This window comes from Salmo salar, chromosome 26 (genome assembly GCF_965601325.2).
Source record: "Salmo salar chromosome 26, fSalSal1, whole genome shotgun sequence".
In the NCBI taxonomy this organism is placed as follows: Eukaryota; Metazoa; Chordata; class Actinopteri; order Salmoniformes; family Salmonidae; genus Salmo; species Salmo salar.
The window spans coordinates 37,629,738-37,643,655 of record NC_138316.1 but is presented as its reverse complement, the minus strand read 5'-3'; the positions used below and the strand labels follow the sequence as shown (position 1 = coordinate 37,643,655).

General features: G+C 42.1%; 1 protein-coding gene across 9 annotated transcripts in view; it reads left to right on the top strand.

The window, feature by feature from the left end:
* Window positions 1–13,918, top strand: part of LOC106587844 (aryl hydrocarbon receptor nuclear translocator 2) — a 112,871-nt gene that overhangs the window by 56,660 nt on the left and 42,293 nt on the right. For all 9 annotated transcript variants that reach the window (XM_045708576.2, XM_045708575.2, XM_045708572.2 and 6 more), the window contains 3 exons: window positions 2,650–2,726; window positions 7,321–7,455; window positions 9,691–9,765. In XM_045708576.2, coding sequence (XP_045564532.1) covers window positions 2,650–2,726; window positions 7,321–7,455; window positions 9,691–9,765 — 287 coding nt within the window. The remainder of the gene's footprint in view (window positions 1–2,649; window positions 2,727–7,320; window positions 7,456–9,690; window positions 9,766–13,918) is intronic.

Below are 13,918 nucleotides of genomic sequence, written 5' to 3'. Positions count from 1 at the left end.
TTGCTCATTCTCTTTCCCTCCTCTCCCTCCTTCCCTTTGTGATGTATATGAATATGGATACTGGCAGTAAGAGATTTTGGATATTTGTTCCGGATGATTTGTGTGGGTGTGTGTTTGTGTGTTTTATCTGCTTGCGCCTCAGCTGTTCTGGAGAAAGCAGCTTGTACAGCACACTGGTACGGTACTAGACTACACAGTGTCATGCTGAAAATTAGAGGTCGACCGATTAATCGGAATGGCCAATTAATTAGGGCCGATTTCAAGTTTTCATAACAATTGGTAATCGGCGATTAAACGCCGATTACATTGCACTCCATGAGGAGACTGCGTGGCAGGCTGACCACCTGTTACAGCAAGGAGCCAAGGTAAATTGCTAGCTAGAATTAAACTTATCTTATAAAAAACAATCAATCTTAATATAATCACTAGTTAACTACACATGGTTGATGATATTACTAGTTTATCTAGCTTGTCCTGCGTTGCAAATAATCAATGCGGTGCTTGTTAATTTATCATTGAATCACAGCCTACTTCGCCAAACGGGTGATGATTTAACAAGCGCATTCGCGAAAAAAGCACTATCGTTGCACTAATGTACCTAACCATAAACATCAATGCCTTTCTCTAAAATCAATACACAACTACATTTTTAAACATGCATATTTAGTTAATATTGCCTTGCTAACATGAATTTCTTTTAAATTTATTTAAACATGCATATTTAGTTAATATTGCCTTGCTAACATGATTTTCTTTTACATTTATTTGTGTCACTTCTCTTGCGTTCTGTGCAAGCAGAGTCACGGTATATGCAGCACCTGGAAGACCAATGGTGAAGACCATTTTTTCCTAACAAAGACCTTAATTAATTTGCCAGAATTGTACATAATTATGACATAACATTGAAGGTTGTGCAATGTAACAGCAATATTTAGACTTAGGGTTGCCGCCCGTTAGATAAAATACGGAACGGTTCCGTATTTCACTGAATGAATAAACGTTTGGTTTTCGAAATCATAGTTTCCGGATTTGACCATATTAATGACCTAAGGCTCGTATTTCTGTGTATTTATTATATTCTAATTCTGACTGAGTGGTGGTAGGCAGCAGCAGGCTAGTAAGCATTCATTCAAACAGCACTTTCCTGCATTTGCCAGCAGCTCTTAGCTGTGCTTCAAGCATTGCGCTGTTTGTGACTTCAAGCTTATCAACTCCCGAGATTAGGCTGGCAATACAAAAGTACCTCTTAGAACATCCAATAGTCAAAGGTATATGAAATACAAATGGTATAGAGAGAAATAGTCCTATAATAACTACAACCTAAAACTTCTTAACTGGGAATATTGAAGACTCATGTTAAAAGGAACCACCAGCTTTCATATGTTCTGAGCAAGTAACTTAAACGTTAGCTTTCTTACATGGCACATATTGCACTTTTACGTTCTTCTCCAACACTGTGTTTTTGCATTATTTAAACCTAATTGGACATGTTTCATTATTTATTTGAGACTACATTTATTTTATTTATGTATTATATTAAGTTAAAATAAGTGTATTGTTGTAATTGTCTTCATTACAAATATATATGTAAAAATCGGCAGATTAATCGGCATCAGCTTTTTTGGTACTTCAATAATTGGTATCGGCGCTGAAAAATCATAATCGGTCGACCTCTACTGGAAATATACACCACACTGGTACGGTCCTAGACTACACAGTGTCATGCTGGAAATATACACCACACTGGTACGGTCCTAGACTACACTGTGTCAGGCTGGAAATATACACCACACTGGTACGGTACTAGACTACACTGTGTCAGGCTGGAAATATACACCACACTGGTACGGTCCTAGACTACACAGTGTCATGCTGGAAATATACACCACACTGGTACGGTCCTAGACTACACAGTGTCAGGCTGGAAATATACACCACACTGGTACGGTACTAGACTACACTGTGTCAGGCTGGAAATATACACCACACTGGTACGGTATTAGACTACACTGTGTCAGGCTGGAAATATACACCACACTGGTACGGTACTAGACTACACTGTGTCAGGCTGGAAATATACACCACACTGGTACGGTACTAGACTACACTGTTTCATGCTGGAAATATACACCACACTGGTACGGTCCTAGACTACACAGTGTCATGCTGGAAATATACACCACACTGGTACGGTACTAGACTACACTGTGTCAGGCTGGAAATATACACCACACTGGTACGGTACTAGACTACACTGTGTCAGGCTGGAAATATACACCACACTGGTACGGTATTAGACTACACAGTGTCAGGCTGGAAATATACACCACACTGGTACGGTACTAGACTACACTGTGTCAGGCTGGAAATATACACCACACTGGTACGGTACTAGACTACACTGTGTCATGCTGGAAATATACACCACACTGGTACGGTACTAGACTACACTGTGTCAGGCTGGAAATATACACCACACTGGTACGGTACTAGACTACACAGCATCATGCTGGAAATCACCTCAACAACACAAAGTTCACATCTGAAACCACACATTTGCACTTTATTAGATAGCTGTCATCTTGATATCTCTCTCTCTTGTATTTAATATCTTTCTCTCTTTTCTCTCCTCCTTTCTCTCTATGTCAGGTATGACCATACCAGAAGAAGACACAGAGGCAGGACAGACCAGTAAATACTGCCTTGTGGCCATCGGAAGACTGCAGGTACCATCGTGTGTGTGTGTGTGTGTGTGTGTGTGTGTGTGTGTGTGTGTGTGTGTGTGTGTGTGTGTGTGTGTGTGTGTGGGTGTGTGTGTGTGTGTGTGTGTGTGTGTGTGTACATGCTCTGGTTGGGTGGGTGTATATTGTGCATGAGAAGGTGTGACCTGAGAGCACGGGGTTGTCGGGGAGCATCAGTATAGGAGGATTACAGTAATGGAGCAGACAGGTGGAACGAGCACTGAAGACCTCTTCCCATCCTACCATAACTCAACCAGTTCAACCCTTATTCCCGTGTCCAACATCTACCATCTCCTACCTTAACCTTCTCAGCTCCCAGATTTCTCTGATGTTTTAGAGGGAGTTGAACCACTACTGTCCCCTCATAGTATCCCATATACCCCCCATACTCAACTGGTGGACCGCAGTCTGTGTCCCGGCTTACTCCGTCAGGCTTCGATCCCTGGTATCATGTAAACACACATAAGACATGAAAACAATTGTCAAATTGCAGGACATTAGCTGTACAACTGCCTAGCAATTCTCTACCCCTTGCAAAATGTGTAGAATTGTGTGAAATTAGCTTGAAAACGTAAAGGGTGCTTACATGTGCATAAGACACACCAGACATGTACAGTATCTGGCTAAATGGTCAAAACAGTTCATATTTTCTGTTAAGTTTTGATAAAACCTTTTCTACTGTATCTCAAACGCTGCCAATTTAACCACTTGGGACAGTTTTCAGGGCCAATTAACCACTTGGGACAGTTTTCAGGATCAATTAACCACTTGGGACAGTTTTCAGGACCAATTAACCACTTGGGACAGTTTTCAGGGCCAATTAACCACTTGGGACAGTTTTCAGGGCCAATTAACCGCTTGGGACAGTTTTCAGGACATTGTAATCCAGATTTCGTCTCTCCTTGCTTTTGGACACAACTGAAGTCTTTATGAGACCACATCACATGCTACAACAAATCTAATGTTTATATGATCTGATGACATTAGGAAGAAACAGGCCTTTGGTGTCTTGAACGGAAGCTAATGGGGGAACAGAATTGAACACAACACATTTGCGTCCCACCTAGTCAACAGCCAGTGGAATCGCGTGGCGCGAAATACAAATACCTAAAAAATGCTATAACTTCAATTTCTCAAACATATGACTATTTTACACCATTTTAAAGACAAGACTCTCGTTAATCTAACCACATTGATTTCAAAAAGGCTTTACAGCGAAAGCAAAACATTAGATTATGTCAGGAGAGTACCCTGCCAAAAATAATCACACAGCCATTTTCAAAGCAAGCATATATGTCACAAAAACGAAAACCACAGCTAAATGCAGCACTAACCTTTGATGATCTTCATCAGATGACACTCCTAGGACATTATGTTATACAATACATGCATGTTTTGTTCAATCAAGTTCATATTTATATAAAAAAACAGCTTTTTACTTTAGCATGTGATGTTCAGAACTAGCATACCCACCGCAAACTTCCGGTGAATTTACTAAATTACTCACGATTAACGTTCACAAAATACATAACAATTATTTTAAGAATTATAGATACAGAACTCCTTTATGCAATCGCGGTGTCAGATTTTAAAATAGCTTTTCGGCGAAAGCACATTTTGCAATATTCTGAGTACATAGCCCGGCCATCACGGCTAGCTAATTTGACACACACCAAGTTTGGCCCTCACCAAACTCAGATTTACTATAAGACAAATTGGATTACCTTTGCTGTTCTTCGTCAGAATGCACTCCCAGGACTTCTACTTCAACAACAAATGTTGTTTTGGTTCCAAATAATCCATAGTTATATTCAAATACCTCCGTTTTGTTCATGCGTTCAGGTCCGTATCCGAAGGGTGACGCGCGAGCGCATTTCGTGACAAAAAAATTCTAAATATTCCATTACCGTACTTCGAAGCATGTCAAACGCTGTTTAAAATCAATTTTTATGCTATTTTTCTCGTAAAATAGGGTAATATTCCAACTGGGCGACGTTGTATTCATTCAAAGGCTGAAAGAAAAAAATTGAGAATTCACATGAACGCGCATCTCCAGTGTCACTGTTCTCAGCCTGACCACTCACAAAATCTCCTGCTGTTTTTCGCCCAGTGACTGGAGAGACGTCATTCCACTTTCTGGCGCCTTCTGAGAGCCAATGGAACCCTTAGAAAATGGCACGTTACAGCAGAGATGCTGTATTTTTGATAGAGATGCCACAGAAGGAGAACAAATTGTCAGACAGGGCACTTCCTGTATGGAGTCTTCTCAGGTTTTGGCCTGCCATATGAGTTCTGTTATACTCACAGACACCATTCAAACAGTTTTAGAAACTTTAGAGTGTTTTCTATCCAAATCTACTAATTATATGCATATTCTCGTTTCTGGGCAAGAGTAGTAACCAGTTTAAATCGGGTACGTTTTTTATCCGGCCGTGCAAATACTGCCCCCTAGCCCCAACAGATTAAACATGTTCCTGAAAAAGTGCCCCGTATTCATACAGCTTCTCAGAGTAGGAGTGCTGATCGAGGATCAGTTTAGTTTCTTAGGTCTTGATGAATTAGATTAAATGGACAGGGGGAACCTGATCCTAGATCAGCACTCCCACTATGAGACGCTTTATGAATAAGGGCCCTGAAGGCTCCAAATATAACCTTCCTAGTACTCCCATCCTCCTCCTGCTTTTTACCTTCTACTTCATAGTGCCACCTTTAATCTCTCTCACATATATCTAACTCTCCGGTCCCTCCACCCTTTAATCTCTCTCACATATATCTAACTCTCCGGTCCCTCCATCCTTTAATCTCTCTCACATATATCTAACTCTCCGGTCCCTCCACCCTTTCATCTCTCTCACATATATCTAACTCTCCGGTCCCTCCATCCTTTAATCTCTCTCACATATATCTAACTCTCCGGTCCCTCCACCCTTTAATCTCTCTCACATATATCTAACTCTCCGGTCCCTCCACCCTTTCATCTCTCTCACATATATCTAACTCTCCGGTCCCTCCATCCTTTAATCTCTCTCACATATATCTAACTCTCCGGTCCCTCCATCCTTTAATCTCTCTCACATATATCTAACTCTCCGGTCCCTCCACCCTTTAATCTCTCTCACATATATCTAACTCTCCGGTCCCTCCATCCTTTAATCTCTCTCACATATATCTAACTCTCCGGTCCCTCCACCCTTTCATCTCTCTCACATATATCTAACTCTCCGGTCCCTCCACCCTTTCATCTCTCTCACATATATCTAACTCTCCGGTCCCTCCACCCTTTAATCTCTCTCACATATATCTAACTCTCCGGTCCCTCCATCCTTTAATCTCTCTCACATATATCTAACTCTCCGGTCCCGCCATCCTTTAATCTCTCTCACATATATCTAACTCTCCGGTCCCGCCATCCTTTAATCTCTCTCACATATATCTAACTCTCTGGTGCCTCCATCCTTTAATCTCTCTAACTCTCCGGTCCCTCCACCCTTTAATCTCTCTCACATATATCTAACCCTCTTGTCCCTCCATCCTTTAATCTCTCTAACTCTCCGGTCCCTCCACCCTTTAATCTCTCTCACATATATCTAACTCTCCGGTCCCTCCACCCTTTCATCTCTCTCACATATATCTAACTCTCCGGTCCCTCCACCCTTTAATCTCTCTCACATATATCTAACTCTCCGGTCCCTCCACCCTTTAATCTCTCTCACATATATCTAACTCTCCGGTCCCGCCATCCTTTAATCTCTCTCACATATATCTAACTCTCTGGTGCCTCCATCCTTTAATCTCTCTAACTCTCCGGTCCCTCCACCCTTTAATCTCTCTCACATATATCTAACCCTCTTGTCCCTCCATCCTTTAATCTCTCTAACTCTCCGGTCCCTCCACCCTTTAATCTCTCTCACATATATCTAACTCTCCGGTCCCTCCACCCTTTCATCTCTCTCACATATATCTAACTCTCCGGTCCCTCCACCCTTTCATCTCTCTCACATATATCTAACTCTCCGGTCCCTCCATCCTTTAATCTCTCTCACATATATCTAACTCTCCGGTCCCTCCACCCTTTAATCTCTCTCACATATATCTAACTCTCCGGTCCCTCCACCCTTTAATCTCTCTCACATATATCTAACTCTCCGGTCCCTCCACCCTTTAATCTCTCTCACATATATCTAACTCTCCGGTCCCTCCATCCTTTAATCTCTCTCACATATATCTAACTCTCCGGTCCCTCCATCCTTTAATCTCTCTCACATATATCTAACCCTCTGGTCCCTTCATCCTTCTCCTCTGCTTTTAAGTAGCAAGGGAGGAACTTCACATTCTTAGGCAGCATGTTTTAGGAGGTGAAGAGGCCTGAGGTTTTATGTGACCATGTCCAAAGAGACATCTCCCACCTGATGAAAAGTCAAGAGGTTAAGAGAAAAAATGCACTAATAGCAATTGGGGGGATGTTTAAATTTTCAGCAAGTCTGTCAAAACCTTTGTAACAATGTTTCATCAGTCAATTTTCCTGAGGTTTTTATTAACTCATTAATTAATTGATGGCATGTTCCCTCTCATCTCCTAGGTGACCAGTTCTCCCGTTTCCATGGATATGAACGGCCTGACGGTTCCCACGGAGTTCCTGTCGCGCCACAACTCAGACGGCATCATCACTTTCGTGGACCCGCGGTGCATCAACGTGATTGGATACCAGCCTCAGGTTGGTTCCTCCCCCTACTTATCACAATCAGGGTCGCGTTTAGTAGGGCACGATGATGCGAAACATTTAAAAAATTGCGAAACGTAACCGGAACAGCCTGTGATGCCACTCGTCAGAGTTCACAATAGAACCCCTATGGTGAACTGGAGCCGCTAATTCCATGCCCACTCATCACAAATGTTGCGATAATGTTGCAAAACATAACCTGTTTACCTGAAACGGTCTGCGAGGTCACGTCAAAGCATTCTGTTATTTTATCAAGAGGAACACATCTGTGGTCAGTAGGGATGTAACCTGTTAATAGATTTCCTACCCCCCTTGATGAAATGGAGCAGCTCGTTCGATGCCATGTCACAGACTGTTAAATGTAAAGATGACAAAAAGTGTTTTGGGGCGGTGTTTCCCCTGTCATTGGAGAATTCTGTTCAGCAGATTTCATTTGAAATTGAAGAGGCCCGAAATGTTGACATCATGGTCATTATGCACTGCCTGGAAAATAATCTATGGGAAACACCAAGTATGTACTAAATAGCTTTTTTGGGTATGCAACAATAGTATGTTTTTTAGTATGTATAATTGAAAAAAAGAAATAAGTAGACTTTAAATGCCAGGATGTCATAGTCCTTTCCTAGTATGAATTCGCTGCTCTCTATTGAGGAAGAGAATCTTCTGGCCCAGCTGATGATCAGATCAAGGAGACAGGCTGTACCAGTAGTCCTTGTTTTCAGCTGTCCCACCATGTTAGATCAGCAGTGAAAGAGAGGAAGGGACATATGCATTTTCACAGAAGCTATAGAAACCCTGGTTCCTAATATTGCCTTATGAAGAGAGATGACCCCTGTTTGATGGCTTGTAATGTAAGACCGCTGTCTGGAAGTGTGTTAGTACGTACATGTGAGTTTACAGACACAAGTTACAGTAGGGCCTTTTTAGATGACAATCCAACTGCAGCTCTTAAACATGATGACTTACAAGTGTAAACACAGACAACTATCTTTTAAGTTATTGTAAGTTATTTAAAGCTTCAATAACTTAAGATTGAAGTGTTGTCCATTTTCCCAGCCTGACTCTTGATAGGTCAGATGTTGGTTGAGACTGTAGGATAGAGTTACAGTGTAAAGAAAGCATGTACACATATAGTGTTTTTCCGAAGCGCTTGAATTTAGCCTACACCAGAATACAGACCAACATTTTAAACCTGACAGACTGTTGACCGATCAATCCATTAAACATTTAGGGTTGGACATTTTTTAATAACTTTCTACACATTCCCCGATTTTCCTGGTTAATCAATCCTGATTCCAGTTCATTTACAGCCGGGACTTCAGGAAGATCTGGGAATTTTGGTCAAATAGCGTTCTCTCCCAGTCCACCCCTCTCCTTTCCACGCCATTCACACTACAGAAACAGATTAGCGAAAATGGGCCGATTCCTGCCATAAAGTCGCATTATTAGGATGAGAAAGTGATCACTTGGCAGGATGCGAGTTTCTTTTGTGATTGATTTACCTTGTTAATGTATAATCATGTATGATTGTCTACAGCGCAGCTGCTATGTGTATGTAGGATGTTTGCATTTCGCTACAAGCATTTCGCTACACTCGCATTAACATCTGCTAACCATGTGTATGTGACCAATAAAATGTGATTTGATTTGTTTAACGAAGAGCGTTTTTCCCCCCAAATGGCACCCTAAAGCATGCACTACTTTTGTTTTTGCCCTATGGGTCCTGGTCAAAAGTAGTCCACTAATAGGCCAAGGAATAGAGTGCCATTTGGGCCGCACACCATTCATTTCTTTCCCCTCCATGACAGGAAGAATGATTTAAATATGTATCACTGGCTCGATCTCAAATCCTCTGCCCTCAATCTCCTCAGCCCTTTCTTAATCGTATTGGAGGAGAAGGTCCAAGGTCCCTCCCCTCAGACCTTTTTCTGCAATGAGAAAGAGCCGGGGAGAGCGGATGCAAGGAATGGAAGAAAGATTAATTGAGAAAAGGCCATTGACTCAAGTCCAAGGGTCTGAATGATGTATGATCTGTATGGCCTGTTGTCCTAAGTCCTGGACTAAAAGGCATTGTCAATACAGAATCTCCATTGAAAATGTTTTTTTGTCCAGGAATTTGACAAAGTTTCAAAATTAATATATTGTACATGTATTTCAGGATTTGAAATTGACCTGAAGTGTGTAGTTTTATTAATGTGTGTGTATTTATTGTGTCATTGTCTTGTGTAGGATCTGCTGGGGAAAGATATCCTGGAGTTCTGTCACCCAGAGGACCAGAGTCACCTGAGAGAGAGCTTTCAACAGGTACGGAGAGAAGGAGAGGTGGATGAGGGAGGAGGGACGAAGGGAGGGTGGAGGAGAGCGGTATGAGGAAGATTTATGTCACTCAGAGGACTACAGAGAGACCTCTTGAGAGATTTTTCTACAGGTACTACACCACCAGAGGGAGGGGGGGGGGAAGAGGAGAGGGGGAAGAGGAATAGAAGAGAAGGATGGGGTGATAACAGAAGGACATGATGATCAGAGGAGAGAATAGGAGTGACAGAGGATGGGTGGAGGAGAGAATAGGAGTGACCGAGGATGGGTAAAGGAGAGAATCGGAGTGACCGAGGATGGGTAAAGGAGAGAATCGGAGTGACCGAGGATGGGTGGAGGAGAGAATAGGAGTGACCGAGGATGGGTAGAGGAGAGAATAGGAGTGACCGAGGATGGGTAGAGGAGAGAATAGGAGAGACCGAGGATGGGTAGAGGAGAGAATAGGAGTGACCGAGGATGGGTAGAGGAGAGAATAGGTGAGACCGAGGATGGGTAGAGGAGAGAATAGGAGTGACATAATGAAATGATCGATGTGCAGGAATGCTCCTGAGCCACTTCTCTCCTCCAACCAATGATGAAATGATGAATGAAGTGCATTTGTAGGGAGATTTTCAACAAGTCTCATTTAAGCTTGGGCAGTATACCGTATGCTGGGGTAGCCACGGGGTGGGTTTTCAATACAGGCAATAGCATTGAAACTATCTCTGAAGTTTTTAAATACATTTTATTTTTTTGTAGCTAGTTTTTAAGTAAATACATGCTGTCAACTTTTGCAATACGTTAGGAGATAAAGCAGATTGCGTTCTTCATTTCACGCCACATTATTTTTCATTATGAAGCTTACCGTAGTTCCCCAGAACAGTTGAGCCAGTCACATGTTTGTAAATAGCACAACGGGAGAAAGCAGGAGCGACTGATTCCAGCTGTGTATTGACTGGGGTCACGTTTTATATTGAAAGACAAGTGATCAGTGTTAGCAGTTGATTTTACTCTTCAACCCCAAAGAAAATCAAAGGGAGAAAAATAGGTTTATTCAAAGAGAAAAAATATAGTTGTTATGCTGGGAAGTAGATGGGAGACGTTAATTCTTCCCTGTCCTCAGTGACTCTCCACAGAACAAAGGGACAGGATGTAATTTATAACCCAACCCGTAGCCTGTGGTTGCCCAATTAGAATTCATAGCAGTAAAATTGGGCCAATGGCCAAATAACAAGTATCCTGTTTCAGGCTCAATGTACAGTTGTGCCAAAAAGTTTTGAGAATGACACAAATATTAATTTCCACAAAGTTTACTGCTTCAGTGTCTTTAGATATTTTTGTCAGATGTTACTATGGAATACTAAAGTATAATTACAAGCATTTCACAAGTGTCAAAGGCTTTTATTGACAATTACATGAAGTTGATGCAAAGAGTCAATATTTGCAGTGCTGACCCTTCTTTTTCAAGACCTCTGCAATCCGCCCTGGCATGCTGTCAATTAACTTCTGGGCCACATCCTGACTGATGGCAGCCCATTCTTGCATAATCAATGCTTGGAGTTTGTTTGTCCACCCGCCTCTTTGAGGATTGACCACAAGTTCTCAATGGGATTAAGGTCTGGGGAGTTTCCTGGCCATGGACCCAAAATATAGATGTTTTGTTCCCTGAGCCACTTAGTTATCACTTTTGCCTTATGGCAAGGTGCTGCATCATGCTGGAAAATGCATCGTTCGTCACCAAACTGTTCCTGGATGGTTGGGAGAAGTTTCTCTCGGAGGATGTGTTGTTACCATTCTTTATTCATGGCTGTGTTCTTAGGCAAAATTGTGAGTGAGCCCACTCCCTTGGCTGAGAAGCAACCCCACACATGAATGGTCTCAGGATGCTTTACTGTTGGCATGACACAGGACTGATGGTAGTGTTCACCTTGTCTTCTCCGGACAAGCTTTTTTCCGGATGCCCCAAACAATCGGAAAGGGGATTCATCAGAGAAAATGACTTTACCCCAGTCCTCAGCAGTCCAATCCCTGTACCTTTTGCAAAATATCAGTCTGTCCCTGATGTTTTTCCTGGAGAGAAAGTGGCTTCTTTGCTGCCCTTCTTGACACCAGGCCATCCTCCAAAAATATTCGCTTCACTGTGCGTTCAGATGCACTCACACCTGCCTGCTGCCATTCCTGAGCAAGCTCTGTACTGATGGTGCCCCGATCCTGCAGCTGAATTAACTTTAGGAGACAGTCCTGGCGCTTGCTGGACTTTCTTGGGCGCCCTGAAGCCTTCTTCACAACAATTGAACCACTCTCCTTGAAGTTCTTGATGACCTGATAAATGGTGGATTTAGGTGCAATCTTACTGGCAGCAATATCCTTGCCCGTGAAGCCCTTTTTGTGCAAAGCAATGATGACGGTACATGTTTCCTTGCAGGTAACCATGGTTGACAGAAGGAAAAACAATGATTCCAAGCACCATCCTCCTTTTGAAGCTTCCAGTCTGTTATTCAAACTCAGTCAGCATGACAGAGTGATCTCCAGCCTTGTCCTCGTCAACACTCACACCTGTGTTAACCTCTATGGGCTAGGTTACCTACGTAACAGCCACTGGCAGCCTGTGGCGCGATTTTCAAAACCTTAAAAATCCTATTACTTCAATTTCTCAAACATATGACTATTTTACAGCTATTTAAAGACAAGACTCTCGTTAATCTAACCACACTGTCCGATTTCAAAAAGGCTTTACAACGAAAGCAAAACATTAGATTATGTCAGCAGAGTACCAAGCCAGAAATAATCAGACACCCATTTTTCAAGCCAGCATATAATGTCACCAAAACCCAGAAGACAGCTAAATGCAGCACTCACCTTTGATGATCTTCATCAGATGACAACCCTAGGACATTATGTTATACAATACATGCATGTTTTGTTCAATCAAGTTCATATTTATATCAAAAACCAGCTTTTTACATTAGCATGTGACATTCAGAACTAGCATACCCCCCGCAAACTTCCGGGGAATTCGCTAACATTTTACTAAATTACTCACGATAAACGTTCACAAAAAGCATAACAATTATTTTAAGAATTATAGATACAGACCTCCTCTATGCAGTCGATATGTCCGATTTTAAAATAGCTTTTTGGTGAAAGCACATTTTGCAATATTCTAAGTACATAACCCAGGCATCACGGGCTCGCTATTTAGACACCCGGCAAGTTTAGCACTCACCATAATCATATTTACTATTATAAAAGTTTGATTACCTTTTGTTGTCTTCGTCAGAATGCACACCCAGGACTGCTACTTCAATAACAAATGTTGGTTTGGTCCAAAATAATCCATCGTTATATCCGAATAGCGGCGTTTTGTTCGTGCGTTCCAGACACTATCCGAAATAGTAAAGAAGTGTCGCGCGCATGGCGCAATTCGTGACAATAAAATTCTAAATATTCCATTACCGTACTTCGAAGCATGTCAACCGCTGTTTAAAATCAATTTTTACGGCATTTTTCTCGTAGAAAAGCGATAATATTCCGACAGGGAATCTCCTTTTCGGCAAACAGAGGAAAAAATCCCAAAGGCGGGGGCGGTCGGGTCATGCGCATAAGCCCCGGTCCCTTGATCGGCCACTTGAGAAAGGCGATAATGTGTTTCAGCCTGGGGCTGGAATGACGACATTCTGTTTTTTCCCGGGCTCTGAGCGCCTATGGACGACGTGGGAAGTGTCACGTTAGAGCAGAGATCCTTAGTAAATGATAGAGATGGAAAAGAAGTTCAAGAAATGGTCAGACAGGCCACTTCCTGTAAAGGAATCTCTCAGGTTTTGACCTGCCATTTGAGTTCTGTTATACTCACAGACACCATTCAAACAGTTTTAGAAAATTTAGGGTGTTTTCTATCCATATGTAATAAGTATATGCATATTCTAGTTACTGGGTAGGAGTGGTAACCAGATTAAATCGGGTATGTTTTTTATCCAGCCGTGTCAATACTGCCCCCTAGCCTTAACAGGTTAACGAGAGAATTACTGACATGATGTCAGCTGGTCCTTTTGTGGCAGGGCTGAAATGCAGTGGAAATGTTTTTGGGGGATTCAGTTCATTTGCATGGCAAAGAGGGACTTTGCAATTAATTGCAATTCATCTGATCACTCTTCATAACATT